At 44.3% G+C, this 19,550-nt stretch overlaps 1 protein-coding gene across 7 annotated transcripts in view; it reads right to left on the bottom strand.

Moving 5' to 3' along the window:
• The window catches only part of Ctdp1 (CTD phosphatase subunit 1), a 75,414-nt gene that overhangs the window by 16,057 nt on the left and 39,807 nt on the right, over positions 1 to 19,550 (bottom strand). For 2 of the 7 annotated variants that reach the window (XM_029554821.1, XM_029554822.1), the window contains 3 exons: positions 18,203 to 18,365; positions 10,010 to 10,078; positions 1,819 to 2,003 (listed from right to left, as the gene is read on the bottom strand). In XM_029554821.1, the coding sequence (XP_029410681.1) occupies positions 1,819 to 2,003; positions 10,010 to 10,078; positions 18,203 to 18,365 (417 nt within the window). Of the gene's footprint in view, positions 1 to 1,818; positions 2,004 to 10,009; positions 10,079 to 18,202; positions 18,366 to 19,550 lie in introns of those variants that run through there. The other 5 variants (XM_017802619.2, XM_008850689.3, XM_017802620.2 and 2 more) reach the window with 4 other exon arrangements.

The following is a 19,550-nucleotide window of genomic DNA, read 5'->3' as shown; positions in this document are numbered from 1 at the left end:
CATGACAGGACAAAGATGACATGCAACCTTACACTCAGGTTCCCTCTGCCCTGCAGGGCTTTTCAAAGGGGTCTGAACACTGGCTTCTATCTCCCATACATAATTCTCAGGATCTCCTAGAAGACGAATTCCAGCAAAACAAAGGGAATGGGGAGCAGACCAGAAAAATAGGACAGCAGCAGAGAGGGAGCCAGTTTGCAGCAGTGGCTTTGGCAGGGGGCTCAGGGGCAGGCAGGCAGGAAGAATACCCAGCAAATAAACAACGAGATCATTATCAAATCAAGGTAAGACAAAAGGATGTTTATGAAGGAAACATAACCATGGTGGTCTTTCTAGATTCAATGAAGTGATTTAACTCATAATGAATACCTCACAATCCTACCATCTAAACCCGACAATTACACTGGCATGTCTGAGGGAAGGAAAGGGTTAAGGTACCGCTTTTCTCTTCTACAGTAAAAAAACAACAAAGTAGCCAGAATGTGGGCCAGCCATGGCAGGGCAGGGTTCTCTGAAAGAACCATGGGGGCTGGTTATCTGTTATGTTTACCTTTTAGTGCTTCTTAGATTTTATAACATTTCACATGTAAAACAGATAAAACAAAATTTTAAAGGAAAATAAACTTATTTAGGATATACTTCCCTATCATTATTTGACAGCAGCTAACAGAGATCAACAGAACAAAATAGAAAGCCCAGGATATACCCAGAGATGTAATTTCAAATTAGTGGAGGGCATTATTTAATAAACTGTGACAGGACTATTAGCTGACATTTAGAAAACATTAAGTCCCTTTCCTTATTTTACTAAAACAGACAAATCTTAATTTACTAAGAAATATGTAAAAAAAAGTCAAGACCTAAAGTATGTGATGGACACATGGGTTACTGAAGATTCTGAGGCTAGGAAACCCAGTTATATAGATATACAAAAGGCTATGTTAACAGCGGTGTGGTAGAGTACCAGCGAGGCACAAACACAGATGACAAGCTAGAAGAAAAATACAGCAGAGATGAGATCATTTTGTCAAGTGAAAAAGCACTGGCCAGTCATTAAGAGGTGGGGTGACAGAGCACGTGGCTCCCAAACACTTGAAGAGGAGCCACATACACTTCTGACAGCAGCAGATGGAGCTGCATGAGTATTTTTCAACCATCTGTCTCCACACTAGTGATAAGCCACCAGTTTCTGGGTTGAGAACTCGGCATCATAGTGACCCCTAACACTTGGGATGGGATAAGTCCCTGATGGCAGGATCTTACCTGTGCTTATATCTGTGCATGGGAAAAGGTAGGGCAAGGCAACACCCCAGGACAAGGTCTCCAAAAGCTCAATCAGAGCCAACCACATATCCACCGGCAAAGGCAGATGCTGTGCAGGTTCAGTATCTCAGGTCAGCATCTGAGAGCCAGGAAGAAGTGCAAGGGTGGGCTGCTGAGGCATAAATAAGGAACATGTCTCTACAGACAGCAAGGGTATGCCTCAGGCCATTCCCCACTTGCACAGGTACCACCCTTCATCAGCAGCACACGGATAACCAGACCCCTCAGGGTTAAAACTAGGTTCCTATGAACACAATGGTCTGGGGATATGACAGTGCTCCGAGGAATCAAGAGGCAAGGTATCCTTCTCTCACTTTCACCAACATAACATCCACAGTGAAATGCAGACCCTGATAATAGTGATGCCACATAACGTCTGGCATACCCAGTGAGCAGGCCTGGGACCACCTGCTGTTTGTCTTCCCCTGGGATCCTCTCAAACATCCTTCCATTGTCTAGGCTTTTGATCATCCTTTCTCCCCTGGCCCACCTCACCTGGGCCCACGCATGCCAGAAGCACTCCTCTCACTGGATGATGACCCTAGTGGCTGTTCCCTTCGGATCCCTGGGACCCTGGGCTTCCTGGGCTTTGGCACTCTTTCCTGTTCATTGTCTTGGTCTTCTGTCTTCTTCTTCTCGCTGTCACTGTCATCGCTGCCTTCTCCAAGGATGTCATCAACCTGACAAAAGGCCAAGAGTCAATGGGCTTGCAAGTTAGCTTTCTGTAGGAGCCATGGGACCCACACTCCCCTGGGAAGGACAGCAATAGTTTCTCATCATCCTCACACAAGGGCATGCTCAGTGCCACTCTGCAGGGTGCCCAATGTTTAGTTCCACTTTCTACTTGAATGCTGGGGTTTGAAACTAAGCCAGTGTATAAATGACAGCAGAAGAACAACAGAGTGTACTGAGACTCCCATCATGCTTGCATTCATGAGACTGAGGAAGTAACGATGGTTTCCATTCACAGGCTTAAGTTCTCGTGCACTGTGCTGATGAATTTTCTGTGAGCACCTGGGCATTCACTTGGCATTCTCTGGATCAGTGAGACCCCATAGCCCAAGCATACTTCTGAGGAGCAAGTGGACCTTAGGTGCTGGAGTCTGGGGTGCAGTTGTATTGCAAGGTGGCTGCCTAGCTGACTGTTTTCTCTCTCTCTTTCCCATCTATCGCAAGTTTGGAACATGACATGAGGATGATGTTGGAACAATGTGATGGATGGTACGGAGGGACAGGCCTGCCTGGGATTCCAGATGATGAGACCTGAGGGTAGGCAGAGGGAAGTCAGGTGTCAGTGGCAGAGAAATGAGGAAGCACAAGGCAAAGAGAAGACAGGTAACAGGCTGGCATTTTGTGAACCTCACTTGGGCCTACGATTATACAGAGCTATCCCATGCCTCAGCACCAGGGAACAGGGGTTTTGGTACCCTCAGTATAGGTGGAAGCCAGCTCTGCACAGAGAAGGTGAGGGTAGAGCTAGCACCCGGCCTTGGCATTCTGGCCCCAGAACTTAAGCTCTTAGTTCTGTCTCCTACCTTGCAGAGATGGGCAAAGAAAATACACAAGGTAGAGGGTTGTTCTGATGAGCTGCTGCCTTGGGGTGACCTTTCACCAGGAGTATAGTTCTGGTAGGCCAGGGGGCATCTTGGACAAGGCATACAGCCACAAGGTCTCTGTAACAGGCAGAACATTTGGAGCCACCTAGGGATCATGAGGGGCCCTCTGTTTGGTCAACTGCATCTATATACCAAATGGAAAGCATTTCAAACGCTCTTGTCAGCGCTTCTGTGTGGTATATAGACAGCTGATCCTACTAGCATGTAGTAACTCTGCTGGCTAGCTGGTAGATCCAGAGGAGCATGTTAACAGTTAAACTGAAACTGCAGGCAACCATGGAGCCTGGCCTTGTCTTAATCAAGCTTCTATCTGCTACTCCTTATGCTGGACCCAGAAGTTTCTGTTTGGGAATGATGTGGATCTTTCAAAAGAATCAACTACTTTTTGAAAACTAGTTTAACTGTAATAAACTTTACTTTAAAAGGTGCTATGAAAAATTGTTCTAAATGTTAAGAAAAAATTAAAAGCAAGTATGTGAAGTGCGAAAAAAATTTCAATATATACTCAATTAAGTCCTAAAATCTTTACCACATGATGGCAACATCATGAGAGGCTGAGGGAATAGGGAAGGAGTGGTGGAAAGAAGAAGGTAGATAGATACTGACACTGGAACACAAGGGACAGGAAAGAGAAGCCCAGGGTCCAGTGTGGCTCTTCTTTCCTCCCTGTCATAAAAGGGCCATGCAAGAGACCCTGACAGACAAACATTCAGCTTCTTCCTGGCCTGGTGCAGAAACCAGAGGGGGGCGAATGTGCAGAACTTGCCAGGGAATGGTTCCACACGAGCTTTGCCAGACAACAGGGCCAGGACTGCCTTAAAAGCGCCACTGTTCACATGACTGATCAGATCACATGAACTCTAAGGAGCAAATATCCACTAATCCTAAACCCATATCAACTTATTTAGAATCTACATAAATAGATTCATTTCCTTGTCCCAAAGAATGAACACTGTGGTCATTTCCTGATAGCGTAACTAAACAGATTTACAGATGTATTAAGTTGACCTTCTCTGGAAGTTTTCCAACGATGTTGCAATGGATTAGGAGGAGAACCCACAGAACTGCAGGGTTTCCAGCTTACTTCTCTGAACCAGGACACTGCTGGCACATGCTGACCTCATGATATGGGCCACCATGTTGCTTCCTGAGACTGTGTCCTCACTCCTCTACATGGCAGTTCATCTTCTGTACACTAATCACAGTTCCTAGTATCTCATGACTAGCCCACTATGGTTAAGCTACACAAATAGCCATGACCTCATAAAACCTCAGAGCATTTGCAAGACCCAAATAATATATGTCGTTCCTCTTTGTAACTAAAGTTGATTTTCTCTTGGCTGACAAAGCCTTGTATTTTATATACAGGATGCTACTGAAATGCCTTGGTGTTGAGTACCTGAAGGACAGTTGGAAGCCAAGTGCTCAATCAAGAGAGAAGGAACCTCCAAAGGAGAAAGCAGCAGAGGTGAGTTCATCTGTCACTCTTGGAATGGACTTTATCACATAAAGTTCTGTTTTAGTCAACTAAAAGACTTTCTTGCTGATGTCTAGCTGCTGTGGTGGAAACAGCACAGTGGACTCACCAAGGAGAGGGTGGCAGCCCATGACCTCAGGTTCCCAGTCCTAGCCTAGAGCAGCAGGAAGTCAACTTGTACCCACCAGTGAGTTGGGAGGACTGTCAAGCTCCTCAATGAACCTAAGCTCTGAGATCCGGAACACCAAGACCCAGCAGAAGACCCTACTCCCTGCACTCAGTTCCTGACCCTGGCAACCTGACAAAAGGAAAGATGGAGGTTGTTTTAAGCTTCTGAGTTTGCAGCACTTGTTATGCAGCACAGAAAACTAATGGAGTGATGGAATGTATTTTAAGTGGAATAATGTCAACTGAGAAGCTATTTTTATGAACAGAAAACACGTTGAAGGCCAAAGAGTAACTTTAATGACATGTGAAAAAACCCCAAACTTGGAAAACAAACTTGAGGTGTTCTGAAACTGCTTGAGAGGATTTAAAACTGTCGTGCAGATGCTGGCTGTAGGCAGCACATATGTTCTGAAAATGACTTATGCAAATTACACACTCGAAAACCCTGAGAAAGTTCTTTACACTGGGGAGATGAAAACAAAAGATAACCATAATCTTTCTTGCATACAGATTTTTAACACACAATAAATCCTTAATTCACTCAAACTCCAGTGACCAAGACTTTCAGGAAGTAAACAAAGATCCAGAGAGACATGATTACTCTCCCAAACTTAAAAAAAAAAAATCAGAACAAAGCATAAACATCTGATCTATGAAGGAGGTTTTAAGTTACAAAGAACACTATCTGTGCTCCGTTGTTACCAAGGGGCTCAATGACCTCTATTGAGTAAACCGTTTACAAGAGGAATATATTAAGGATTTTGATTAACCAGAATTCTCTAAGATTGGGTCATAAATTGACAGAGGGACTGCTGTTTAATAACAGAATATTCTCAAACACTACCTGCACATGTATGTTCTATGTTTTGGACCTAATCCTCAGATGTGTAAACAGTGTATGGTGACAGTAGGGTCTATCCCTTCAGTTTCCCAGACAGATTCCAATCTAGCATGAATTACTATTAAATACCATCTTAGCCCAAAGGTCGTAAGGCAATTAATTACTATTATAAAGAGAATGGGAACAAGTCTGATGCTTCAGCAAGTGCTTAGAACTTACTAGATGATGAACGCTGAATTCAGTAAAATAAGTATCCCGCTCTAAACGATGTTGCCATTTTAGGTTATGGTGCCACGCACAGGCAATCAGTAGATAATTCTTATACAGCGTGAGTAAAATAACTCACATTCAGTTCTTACCACCTATCAAGCATTCATCATACACTCTTGGGTTCATTAACTAGAGGGAGCAAGTCTTTAGGAAGAGAGAAATGGGCTAGTAGGTAGCCATTCAGCAAGCAGACCCTTGTCCACCAGGAAACAAGCCTGGCACACGGCTCCAGGTAGCTCTGTTCTTCTCAGCTTGTGTTTCCACATCACAGCCTGTGGAGGTCCACGCCTTCCTCCTTTTGCTGACTGGCCTTTCCATAACACAGCTGTTCAGGACACAGTTACAGAAACAGGTAAGCAGGGAAATAAGATGTGTCTCTATGATTGCAACATTAAAATAATCTTTTCAGGTATGAAAAGGTATCTACCTGAGCTTTTAAAAAAAGGTAATACTTGCTATTCACTGATGCTAAATGGAACTCTCATGACAATGATGGTAGTGCACCTCCTTCTTAAAACAAAAAGATGAAATCACAGGAGATACAGAACTCTCTAATACTGATTTTTATCGCTAAACATCACTTTGGGAAGCCTGCAATCTGAAGTTTCCTGGTTTCATCAGTTGGGCAAATATACTCTGCCCAAGACAGTGTACAATAGATGGGGTCATGGAACAGAAGACACGGGCTACCTCTGTTCTAAGCACAAGATACAAGTGCAATGCAGAAAGATGGCATGGCTAATGTGGTGTTCTGAATGAGTGTTCCTCCTAGGCTTAGGTACTGAACACTTGATCAGATGATGGTGCTGTTTGGGGAGGGTCTTCGAATCTTCAGGAGGTGTGGCCTAGCTGTAGGAAGTATGCCACTGGGGGTAGGCTTTGAGTTCACAGTCTTGCCCCAAACAGAAAAGTAATATAGCTAACCAACAAAGGCTGGAGATAACACAAAAATTTCAGCCACTATGGAAACAAGCATTTAAACCTTGCTAAATACTTAAATTGTGCACAAAATTTACTTGATATTTGAGACTCCAGGGGTCAAATAAATTCTTATGAAAATTTCCAGCCCTTTTCTCAGTACAGCCTACAGACCAAAAATCACAGAACTGCACAGCCACCTTTGCATTTCTCTCACTTGGGGCTCCTTATCCATCTCTTCCAGGCTTGAGCAAACATCCCTTTACGTGGTCTCCCCTGACCCCAACAGAAAGCATCAGAAAAGACCAGGACTTGAGGTTGACACAGTATGGATCCATTTCATCGAACCCTAAATCTGGTCAGGCCAATCTGCACTAGTAGAAGCTGCAGTCTGACTCATCACAGTTTAGATATTCCCAGCTATTATTTCTTTGAGAATTTTTTCCTGCTCCAAACCACTCTCCTTCAGGACTTAACAGACTGTTGACACCATCCAGGGGTCCCTGCAGCCCCCAACCTTTTCTTTCACTGTTCCCTGTATCACTACTCCCCAATCAGTCTTGTCTACTCTGACTCCTTTGGTGGATTTCAGGGGCTTTGCCATACTTACTATAGTTGTCATTTCTGAAACTGGTTCTTCCGTTTTTTCTATTTCTTTTATCGCTCCGAGACAGTTCATCTTTCAGTCAATGTGGCGACACAAGCTATACTAAAGTTCCTGCTTGATCTTCTGTCATGGTTCTGCTTTTCACAAAGAGCCATGACTTTGCAAATGAACCGTAAGTTGCCTTCTGCAGACAGGGCTCCAAAAGGAGTCTGAGAGCCTCTGAAATGTTATGGTCTGTCTCAAGCCCCAGGGTGCTCAGATGACTTTTTTCCTGGGTCAGTTCTCACGGCTACTGGCTCATGTCTGGGCTCTTCAGTGACCCTGAGACCTGCATGGGCTCATAACTAGCAAAGGACAAGATTCCCTTTCCAGGTCTCCTTCAAAGTTTTACCTACCATCCCCACTCTGCAGTGGGTGGCAGCAGATATGGTTCTGAGGGACTGGGGTTGCTCTTGGCAAAGAGTTAAGCCATGAGTGATGGTAGCCCAAGTTTTCACCCTTCAGACCACACACCTCCTTGGGTTCCTTGTGGCCGGATGAGCTTTCCTCTTAGGTTTAGGTGCCACAGAATGTGAAAGCTGTGCTGGCTTGGTGACAGGGTCTGGCCTTATAGCTGCATCACAAAACCCAACCACCAACCAGAAAACAGCACTCTTCCATGCCTATAGCCTCTTCCTTGAGCTCGGTGGCTTTATGTGTTGCCCCCAAGGCAGGGAGCACATACCGAGAGACCCCACACCCATGCTTGCTGCTCTGCATGTAGACTTCCTCTACTTGCTTGCCACCACAGCCTTCTATTTATTGTGTCCAGACTTTGTGGCTGTCATGAGCTTGCTTCACACTGATTAGCTGGGAAGCCCCATTTCCCTCTAATATGAAATGTTTTCCTTTCACTTACCAAATCTGTTTTTTAGGTATATCATCACTTGGTCTTTGATTATTTAGGACTAATGGTTATTTAGCCCTATAAAACAAATTTTACTTATGAGACAGTTAATTTTTAGAGTAGATTACTATACATTTATAATCCAAGTGTGGAATTTTCTTGTATATGGTAGCTAAGCCCCACTCATCTCACCATAAAAACTTTGTTATCAGCGACTTTGGGGCCAGTTTTGCTGAAAGCACTGACATCTCCCTGGGGCCAGCAGATGCTTGATGGGCAAATAAAAATCTTGGCATCTCTGCCTTTATTTTTCATCCAATCTCTTTTATTACCATAAAGTCTTGGTCAGACTCCTGCTCAGCTCTGCACATAGACATGCTAATCACTTCAGCAGTATTTTATATGAACTGGAGATCCCTCCCGTCCTTTGAGGTTAACAGTCTTCAGAAAAGAGTAATAAGGTATTTTCAAGATTTGCAGGGACATCAAAATGAACACACTATCAAGTGCCACAGCACACATCTTTACTGTGGCAGCAGCAAAGCTGAAGAGATGGCAGCAGATGTACCTGCTCTTTTAGCTGCTTTGGCCTGAACCAAGTGCCCACCCTCCTTCAGCTTTGCTTCACTCTGCCTTTCCTCCATGTTCCTGATATGGGATGACATGTCTCCCCCACCTCCCAGTGCAAATTTGCAGTCCCAAGCACAGCAGCAGCAGAAGGAGCTTGCCCTATCACTCCCCATACTTGTGCGAATAAGAGGACCACACACAGTGTCCTAAGAAGCCAGGGAATAATGTTTTCTTAAAAAGTGACAGCACAGAAAACTACATCAGTCATTAAGACTAGTTGGTGCAAAGAATCATGAAGGCACTATTAATGATCCAAGTGCACACTAACAGTAACCCTGCTATGACAGGATCTGAGTCCTTGCTCTGCCCTCAGGGTCCTTCACAGCTTCAGAAGCAAACCTGCCTCATCTCAACACCTGGTGACCAACAGAAAGGTGCCTATTTTACTCAGAAAGTAATAACTGCCAGAGACTATCTGCCTCCAGCAAAGGACATGTCTTATGCAACCTGCACGCGAACAGGGCACTCAGTAGGGGTGGGAAAAGCAATTATGTGCAGACATTTCTTGAGCAGTCCCGACCGCACACTAAGCACAGCTGTGAAACACCAATGGGAAAATGTGGTGATGCAACAGATCCTATGGAGCATGCCACTGCCAGGTTCTCCAGAGTTGTGGGGTGCCTAGAGTGAAACTAGAGATGACAACAGCCTGCAGGTTTTGTGGCCTCCATAGCACTCAACAGTTACTACCTTAAGTTAGCTCACACCAAACAGACCTTGAATTAACCAGCAATATAAACATGCCTCAGAGTTTCCACTTCAGTCACCTTGAATTCATATAAACACGAATCTAACATAAACCCCTTAAAGCTGTGTAGCTTGTCTGGATCCTAAACAAGTGTACAAACATTCCATAGAAACAAAACCTCCAGGGCCAGCAAGATGGCACAGCAGGTAAAGGCGTTTGCTGTTAAGCCTCATGGCCTCAGTTCCATCCCTGAGACCCACATGGAAGGAGAGAACTGGTTCTTGTGAGTTGTTCTCACCTCTATGTGTATGTCCTGCTCCATGCCCCCACCTCAATTAAAAAAAAAACCCAAACGTACAAACAATAAGACACACAATCTTTGGCTGTGTGTGGCTCAGTGGTAGAGCATATGCCTAGCATTTGATCCCAGCACCACAACAAGTCTATGCGGTGGGACTAGAGTGGATAACAGCTGCAGTCATGCACATGAAGCTATAACTCCTGAGGGTAGCCTGACCAGAGATGCTGGTCCTGCATGTACTTGCATTAATGCCTACCTGCACGCTGCTCACCCACACTACCTACCTGCATTGGTACCTGCCTGCTTCTAAGGACACCTGCATTGGTGCTGCCTTCCCTTGACAGAAGCTCTGTCTGTACAGGACAAAAGCAAACACAGATAATCCTTATTAGATTTATTTATACTTTCACAATTCTTTAAAAAAAGCCAGAGATCCGAAGGTTTTCTTAGAGAACCTCTGAGCCTGTCAAGGGCACTGGGGGTAGGGGTGGGGGTGGTTCATGTGCTGCCTATAGAGCAGGGTGTTAGGTCCAAAAGGAACAGGCCAGATGTGCTTCTCAACCATGTTAACAATGACTCTGTAGCAGTGCCAAGAAGGGTGGGGTGAGTGTGGAGTGGAGGACCCTCACTGCATGGACTGTGGACATTGCCTGCCTGCAGAGCTCCCTCTGCTGGGCCACATCACAACCACTCTGCCTTCAAGCACACAGCTGACACCAGGTGTCCCAGGGCGCCTAGTTACTAGAATCTGGACAGTACTGAGGTAGAGAGGACATATGTAAAATTAGCTGAGCCACCAGATCTCCAGTTCCTGAAATTTAATGGAAAGAAAACCTGCTGATAAATCGAGACAGAATACATGTCCTGGCTTCATAAATTAGGTAGTGGAGTTATGCCATGAACAGACAGAGAAGACAAATGGCCCACTATTGTATCCTAGCAGGGTCCTCTGTTCTCTTTCCATTCACCCAGGAAAGATTAGGTGTGGTACTACATATACCAATGACTTTCAACAGTTAAAAGATCAGGAAGTGAGTCACAGGACAGATATGACTGCATTCATCACTACAGACAGGGGAGACAGTTTACCAGCACCCATGAGGTGTATTCTGGCAGCTCAGAGAAGCAGAAGTGCCCCTGGGCATGGGAGTACATGGCATACCTGCTTCAAGCCTGGCTTCTAGGACATCATGAAGTAACAAGGCACTATACATCCTGATGCTCATATAGACACACAGGCATGTGGAATCTTTCTTTTGCTTTTTCTTTCAAATTCACAGCTTTTGTGAAGGATGGCGCAACCATGACCCACAGTCCAGAGAGTGCAATGGCCTTCATATGAAACTTGATATAACTTAGTGTAATGGGGAAGCTGTTCCCAAGATGTCTTGCTGCATGTACTGCGGGAGCTAGAGGAGAAAAGCCAGTGCCTGGGCAATGGGTCCTCCCTCTGACTGCCTATGAGGGAAGCTACTGGGTACACAGGACTGTCATGTAGGGTCTTTGGGGGTAGAAGGGTGGGAATGGGAGTCTCCTGTGGCTCTACGGGTCTCCCTAAACTATTTGGCTAGGGTTGGGGCGCACAGGTCTACTTAGCCCCAATTGTTAGCCATGAATGAGGGTAGTCAAGGTTGCTGGTAGCATGTTAAGAACTATAGGAGTTGGAACTGCTGGTGCCCACTCCCATGGCTCAGTTCTGCTCATATGAAGAATGTAATTAGCTTCATCCTCTTCTCCAGAAATATATGGTCCCGGGAGGCTGAGTCCCTACAGCTACACCTGGACTGTTCTCTCTCCCCTAGCATCCTGCTGGCAGGTGACAGCTTCTGTCTGGCAAACGACACTGAATAAACCTGAGCCAGAGAGTCATTCTGACTATGGACTGGACAGACTAAGGTTGTCTCTACCTACAAGTCGGTCAGATTCACAGCTCTGATAAACACTTAACATCAAATTCATGTTCTAAAAAACTGAGAAGTCCCTTTGCCATAATTGTTTTGAACAGTGCAATGTATATTACATTGGTAAACTGCCCTGTGCTGTCTGAGTTCACTGAAAAGCTGATTCAGACTCAAGCATGTTTAATATCAAAGTGTCCTCCAAGAACCCTTTTCAAGGATGGGCTGACCCACCCCCAACTCTGGCAGGGAGGAAAGAGAACACCAAAACAGCTCAAGAGTAAAAACACTGTGTCCTTGAGAACAGCTAGAAGACAAGTCATTTCCCAAAATGACTATTATTTATTCCATCATATAAAAATGCATACGGGGGAATGGGAACCTGGAAGCTCACTCACAGGAAGATCATTCATGGAGAGAAGCTCATCTGGCAACTCCTGCCTCAACTTTAGTCATTTCTGATGGAGATTATAAGAACGAGTTTGTTCATGTTCTCTACCTGCTGTTTGTTCTTTTACTTGGAAGTCTCATGTGGGGGATGTGCTCCTCCACCTGGGCCTCTTGATCTGGAACTCTAGCTGGCTGACTCAAGGGGCTTCCCCAGTTGACTTCTGCTGTTTATTAGCCCTTGATTTGGTGATGTTACCTTGTTTGCTCTTGGTTGGGCAACTGCAGCCACCTCTGCTAATGTTGTATCTGATTTGATGATGTTGTCTACTGCTGCTGTGCTCTATCTGCTACTTATTCTTTGACTTTTGCTTGCTGTATACTTAATAAATTCACTTACTTGAAACCCAAAGTATGGCTATCATAGATCACTCTGCACCACGCAGAACAAATGTTACTGACACTGGGGTAATTTGTCAGTGATAAAGCTGGGCAGTCTAGTTAAACCAGTTACACAGTGCTACCAGTAACAGGGCAGCCCATGTCAGTGCCCTCCAAGCCCACACAGGTCCTGTAGAGAAAACCAGCCTGTAAGTGGACCTATAATCCTCTCCAGGCTAGTATCCTATTAGGTTGTTAAGATTCTTTGGCTTCTACATATATTCAGAAATATACATAGAGTTACAAAGCAGCTAACAAAGCACAATGTTAATTTTCACTAACCTGCCACACTTCTGCTGTACCTTTCTTGGCTCACCCCAGTCTCCAATCTTTCTAGGCAATGGGGGAATATTTTGTAATTTCTTGGCAGAGAATGGTGTTGTTAGAACTGTACTTCGGAGAGGACTGGCCTTCTCTATAATAGATACTCCATTAAGCACTGGCGCTTGGGGTAAGGGGTCATCAAACCTCTGGAAATCTAGCTGGAAATGAGATGACAAGGGGACTGTGGGGAGTAGTGTGCATTTCCAAGTCTCCTTTCCCCCTAGCCAGTGCTGAGCAGGGATGGAAAATATGGTGGGGTCATCATCAGAAGGCCTGGCAGCACAAGGGAGGTGCAGGGCCCCAACAATGAGACTGGTGATGTGCTGGTTGGCATTGCGGAGTTGGCAAAGTTGAATCCCCATGCTTTACGGGAGACAGCAATGGGTCTGTGCCTTGTTCAACCAACCACAGTCACTATTCTCTAAAACTTCCAAAAAGGATATGGAATAGCAGACTCAAGATCCAAGAGCCTGTCTGCTACATAGTCTAGGTGAATCCAGGTGAGAAGGCAGGAAAAAAGCAGCCAATAATCCTGGATGGTAGCTTGGTCTTGCACCCCAGTTCACCATATAAGGTCAGATTTTTTAAGAGTATTTCCAACAAATACTGAAATAGAAGTCAATGGACAGGTACTGGGGCTCTCTATCTTCAGAGGACCAAAGGGCTTAGGCGGCCCCCACCTTTAGCTCTCCCATGGGGAGTATACATAGCTCTCCTCTCAGGCTTATGTTGGTTCCACCGATGGTGTCTCAGGACCTCTCTGCAGGGACTTTGACCCTGCCACAAGGGCCAGGCCTCAGCAACTCAGCAACTCTCTATGAACCCCCTTCAATCTTGTATCCTTCATGTCTTCAGAACTAGTACCATGTGGACAATGCTGATAGCCAAGTTCTGCTGGAAGCTCAAGATGTTCCCCTGGCAGCTTCTGTGTTTCGACCCCGTGGAAACATGCTCCCATTGTTCTAATGAAGCACAGACGGTTTCACCTCAGTGGGGCTGATCAGTCAATTGTTCAGCTCCAGCTATATCTCATACATAGATTCTCAGCCAACGCAGACTACTGTCAGTCACAATGAAGCAAAAACGCTTCACCTCAGTGGTGCTGAGCTCTTTGACAACTCCTTCTTCAGTCCCATAAGTATGAATAAGTACACACAGATTCTTAGCCAAAATATGCAGGAACAGCCCCTATCCCAGTTAAGGAGAAAGCCACTGTCTTCATTACTCAGCATTCTTGCCTTCCAGCCTCTCAGTAGAAATGGCCGAATAAGCTCGGAGCACTCAACAGCTTTCCTGGACCAACATTCCAAAATCTTCCACATTTCTCCAACAAAATAGTCCAAAAGCATAAAAAGTCACATGGTCAGGGCCATCATAACAACAACCCTACTTCCCTGGTACCAATTTCTATTCTCGCTTCATTTGTGCTACAGTGATAAAACACCCTCTTTAGAAGTAACTTAGGGAAAGAAAAGCATTAAATTTGGCTTGCAATTCTAGGTCACAGTCTATTATTAAGGGGGAAGTCAAGGCAGCGGGAACTTAAGCAGCAAGTCACATCCTATCACAGTCAACAGCAGAGAGAATGAATGCACCCATGCTGTCTGCCTGCTTGCTGCCATGATCAGCTGGCTTTCTTCACTCTTACATAGTTCAAGGCCCACCTCAGGACATGGTGTTGGTGTTGTCCATATTCAGTGTTAGGTCTTCCCACCTCAACAACCAAGATAATTCCCCACAGACATGCCCACAGGCCAACCTGATCTAGAATATTCCTCATTAAGACTCTTTCCCCAGGTGATTCTGGGTTGTATCAGGTTGGCAGTTAAAACTAACCAGCACAGTTACAAACACACAACGTGAGCCAAAAAATTTTGCACCCTGCCATTCCACACAACACCAACAAATGCTGCCTGAAATACCTCAGCTCAGATTCAAGACTGGCATGTTCTAAGTCATAGTGGTTTTTTTTTCTTTTTAAGTGTTCACAGAAAGTTTTCTGCTCTTATAGAAACACAAGAGTTTACAGAAAACAAGGATATTTTCCTATTGCCATTCTGCAACATGCAAATGTCAAATGAGTGTATTTTTCAGTTGTATTGTGTTATAATGTTTGATCTTTAAAAATTGCTGTTTGAGTTGCTGCTTGAGTTTCATAAAAAAATTGTCAATTTTGGCTTGGGATTAATATATAATTTCCAACAATTTATGAAATGGCCCTAAACATATTACTGCCATTTAATAGTATGTATTCTAATTAAATGGCATTCTCAGATTACAAAATAAAATGATCAATCTGAAAAAGCATGTTTTGCAATATCAAATATTCAGTCAAGATTTCATTCTTTTTTCCAGCTCTTAACTTTTTTATTTTTTGAGAATTTCATAAATGAGTACTGTATTTACCTCTCTCCATCCCTCCCTCTATTCCCTCCAACTCCTCCCACAAGCACTCCCCACCCTAAGACTTAATTCTTTATATAAAAATATACAAGCAGGGCTAGGGAGACAATTCAGTTGGTAAAGTGCTTGCTGTGTGAGCACGGGGACCTGAGTTCAATCCTTAGGGCACACAAAAAAATCCAGGCATGGTGGCATATACTTATAGCTCCTACTCTGTAGGTAGAAAGAGGTGGATGCCTAGGGCTTGCTGGTCAGCCAGTCTAGCCTAATTAATGAGTTCTAAGCTTATGAGAGACCTTGTCTCAAAAAACAAGGTGGTTAACACCTGAGGAACATTCTAGGTTGATCTGTCTGTCCTCTACATGCATGTACACATATGTATACATGAATACCCTCCTCCCACACAAACAAACATACTCAAATCGTTAGTGTATAAATTTCTTCATGATTTACTACCAGTAATGCTTGGTTTGTATGCTTATTTTATGTATTATGTTAAAATTTCTCAGGTGAAAAGAAGTTGAAAGTGGAAAGAGTTTAAAAAGCCCTGCTTCAGCTGGGTGTGGTGGTACATGCTTTTAACTCCAGTGCTTGGGAGACAGGGCTCTGTGAGATTGAGGTCAGCCTGGTCTACATGGCAAATTCTAGGCCAGGTGGGGCTACAGGGAGATCCTGTCTCAATAAACCTTCTACCCTCCCCCAAAAGCCCTGCTTCAATTCACACAAGGAAGCACCCCTGGTACCAACAGGCGTGGGGTGAGGGTTATATGTTTCTGGCAAAAAGAGGAAACCCCAAGTTCCTGTGATGTCCTGTTTAAGCACGTTGATTGTGCCTTTTCCCTGAAACATATTCTTAAAAGAAAGCCCAACTCTGATCCCTGGGACTGTGGTCTCATCTGGAAATAGGGTCTCTGTAAATATGTTAGTTAAGATGAGATCTTCTGGACCAAGGTGGGCCTAGAGTAGTGACCAGTATCTTTCTGGGGGAGGGATAGAGACTGATATAGAAGAGGGGTGGCCTAGACTAAGCATGGAAGTGATATATCAACACTTAATGGATGTGTACTGTTCTGATAGATCTTAAATGTCTGGAGACAGGTGAGAATAGCCTGAAACATCTTGTAAAGCTGCCTGACCACCTCCTCCTCTTGAAGACAGGATAGTCTATGCTGACCCAAGGCTCAGGGCACTTGGAAAGCAGAAGCATCTGCCTTAGGCTGTCTTGTCTAAGTATGGGTAAGCCTGGCTGCTATCTTTGTTGGAGGGCAGCAGTGCTTTTTCTCATGGGCCCAGGACCCATAGGAATAAGCAAAGCAATGCAGGTGCTCAGGAATTCCAAGCCTCCATTTTCCCTTCAACCGAGAAACAGTCCAAACAAGCAAAAGCCACAGCTACAGCGTCTTCTCCTTAGTACCATGCTTCTGAGGAGCTCAGTTAGGTGGAGTTTAAGGTTGTCTTTTATTTCTGAAAGAACAAGATTCTAGAGTAAATAAAAGTTGCTATTTTGCACAATTTGAGGCCATTTGTATCAAGTGAATAAAAACCAACACTGTGGCCAGGTTGTGACAAACTGAACTGTGAGGGAAAACCTCAGTGACAGACCAGGATGCCAAAAGGGAAACTGTAACATGGCAACCACAGAGTGGAGCAGGCCTTGCTCCTAGGGGCAAAGAAGCAGTGGCCAAGAAAACCTTTTTAGAGAAAACACTTTCACAAAACATAAGCAGCTAATGCTCAAAATGGCAAAGAGAGCTCAGATAAGCCATCACCTGAGATGAAATGTATTTTTCCTTGTTGTCAAAAATAAATGAAAATCATGTTTTCTTCCTTGAGGAACAAAGGAAGAAAGATGATGCCCTCTACTGCATCATCAATGAAATGAAGCATTTCTATCCTCATAGCACAACTGTGCCAGGAAGACTGGTGGCCTGCTGTGGCTGCAGGAAAGCAATGGAGAGAACAATTTTTGTGCACACTTGACCACTCACTCTTCTTACAGTGGTCCCTTTCAAACAGTCTGCGGAGGAATGACATTATACAGACGATATAACAAAATCCTTGGAGGCAAACCCTTCTATCAGAGGGCTGGCCTGAGAGCCAAGAGGAGAAAGGCATAAGGCCAAGGGACATGGGAATACCCAGGGGCCAGGGCTTGTACGAGAACGTGAGTCTAGAACACAGACAATGCTGACTTATAATTCAGATCTGTTCTGGTCTGAAGGGATATTCCCACTGTACTTAGGCTCTAATTCAAAGTACAGTGGAGTTCTGGTATCACTTCCCTAATTAAGTATTTGAAAAAACTAAATACGTGCCTAAAACTATTTAATAGTATAAAAAAATGTAAGAAGAAATTGGTCTTTTTTTAAAAAAAAATTTATTATTTTTATTTTATGTGTATGAGTATATTGCCTGCATGTAGGTAAGTGCATCCCTGTTGTGCAATGCCCACGGAGGATAGACAAGGCCGTCGGATCCCTGAAACTGGAGTTATGGACAGTTGTTAGCTGCCATGTGGGTGCTGGGATTCGAACCTGGGTCTTCTGCAAGAACAACCAGTATTCTTAACTGCTGAGCCATCTCTCCAGCCCCAGAAATTGGTCTTAATTTGTGTATATTCATGTATTTAAAATCTATGTTCAATTGAAAACAAACTAAATTAGTGTTTCTCATTCTGAGTGCCATAACTTTCTGGCTGGGCTATTCCCTTAGCAGGGTGTCTTGAAAAGCACTTATGGTACCTGTACCACAAAATGCCATTATCTTCTTGACAATTCAGAATGTCTCCAGACCCTGTCATGAGACCCTGGGGGTGGGTGCAGGGAGTAGGGGCTAAAGTGTTCTTATTGCCAAACCCAAGGACGCATCACCTAATACTGTTACAAATCCCTTTTAACAGCCAACTTGGGAAAACAGAAGCTGGCTCACAACACCCACATCTATACAGCACGGAACCTCAGTTGCACCTGTGATGTGCTAGTGCACACCAGCCTCTAGGAGCTAGGTTCTGCATTGTGTTCTCACCTCTTTGTCCATACTCTCTAAGTCTTCCTTACACAGAGTGTACAGCGGCATTGTCTCTGACATACTGGGCTGTCGCTTTCTTCTAGCAGGGCCAGGATGCTCTCCATCTTGAGCTTCTGGCAGCTCTTCGCCAAACATCTGCTGCTGATGTGGCTGAACAGCTCTGAAAGGAATTTTATAGTCCCAGGTGAGGAAAGCAGTTTGTTTGCACTCTTCCAGTTCTGCATCCAACACCTGACACTCAAGACTAGGCACTACACATATTTGTAGGGAAAGACAGGTGCCCTATCCACTGAGCCCACTTGTTATATCTGCTTTTTAGTGCACCCAGCACCTCCACCTGGATCATGTCCCTGGCCTTATGGAGGCTCACATTCATCTCCTTTACATAGAAACTACTTTGTCCACAAGGCATCACCTGGCTTGTCCTTATCACAAAACTTGAGGAACAAAATTTTTTTTTAGAAACCATCAGGAAGTGTTATTTGCCCCTAAGTAAAATCACAAGATTCATAAGACATACAAAAAAACAAAACTGACATTTATATCCTATTTGAGTTATAAAACAGAACCCAAACAGGCAACTGGGAATTAAGAAATGGGTATCAATGGGATGGAATTTCTTTTCTGCTCACAAAGTACAGAAAAGACATACTAAATAATGTGTGCACAGCCTCATTAAGTACTAAAGTAACCAATTAGCTAGCAAGCATCAAGTTCCAGCCTCAAGGATGTTTCTGACCTGGCATCACCAACATGCTTACACTGCACTAATTTTCTTATTGGAAAAACTACCATTCCATATGAAACAGTTTCTGTCCTGCACATTCTTTCCTCTAGATATGCCAAAATTCACTGAATATATTCTTATGAAAGTTTAAGTGTGTCAAATTTTAAGGTACACTACATGTGGTAGCTCACACCCATAATTTTAACACTTGAACTGAAGGCTGAGACAGGAGGATTATTGTTCAGTTTGAGGCCAGCCTGGGCTATGCAGTGTGCTTGAGACCAATCTGGGCTACAGATTCAGACAGATGTTTCTAGAACTTGTCCTTCTCTGGGTGAAAGAGTGAGATGAAGAGCTGAGCATCACAGTCTGCTAGACCCCAGACGGGGCCACAATAGATACCTACAGTCAAGGTAGTAAGACTGAAGAAAAGTGGGTGACAGGTTCGAGATGGCTCAGAAGGTAAATGTGCCCCAGGACCCAGAAGATGAAAAGAGAGAGCTGACTCCCACAAGCTATCCTTTGATCTGCACATGTGTGTCGTGGCATATGAGTACCCATTCACCCACCCACATAATAAACAAAATACAATAAAAAAATTTAAGGAAAATGGGGCAC

The sequence above is a fragment of the Nannospalax galili genome, unplaced genomic scaffold, assembly GCF_000622305.1.
Source record: "Nannospalax galili isolate Female #2095 unplaced genomic scaffold, S.galili_v1.0 scaffold243, whole genome shotgun sequence".
In the NCBI taxonomy this organism is placed as follows: domain Eukaryota; kingdom Metazoa; phylum Chordata; class Mammalia; order Rodentia; family Spalacidae; genus Nannospalax; species Nannospalax galili.
The sequence above is the reverse complement of the archived record's forward strand: the minus strand, read 5'-3'. Positions and strand labels throughout refer to the sequence as shown.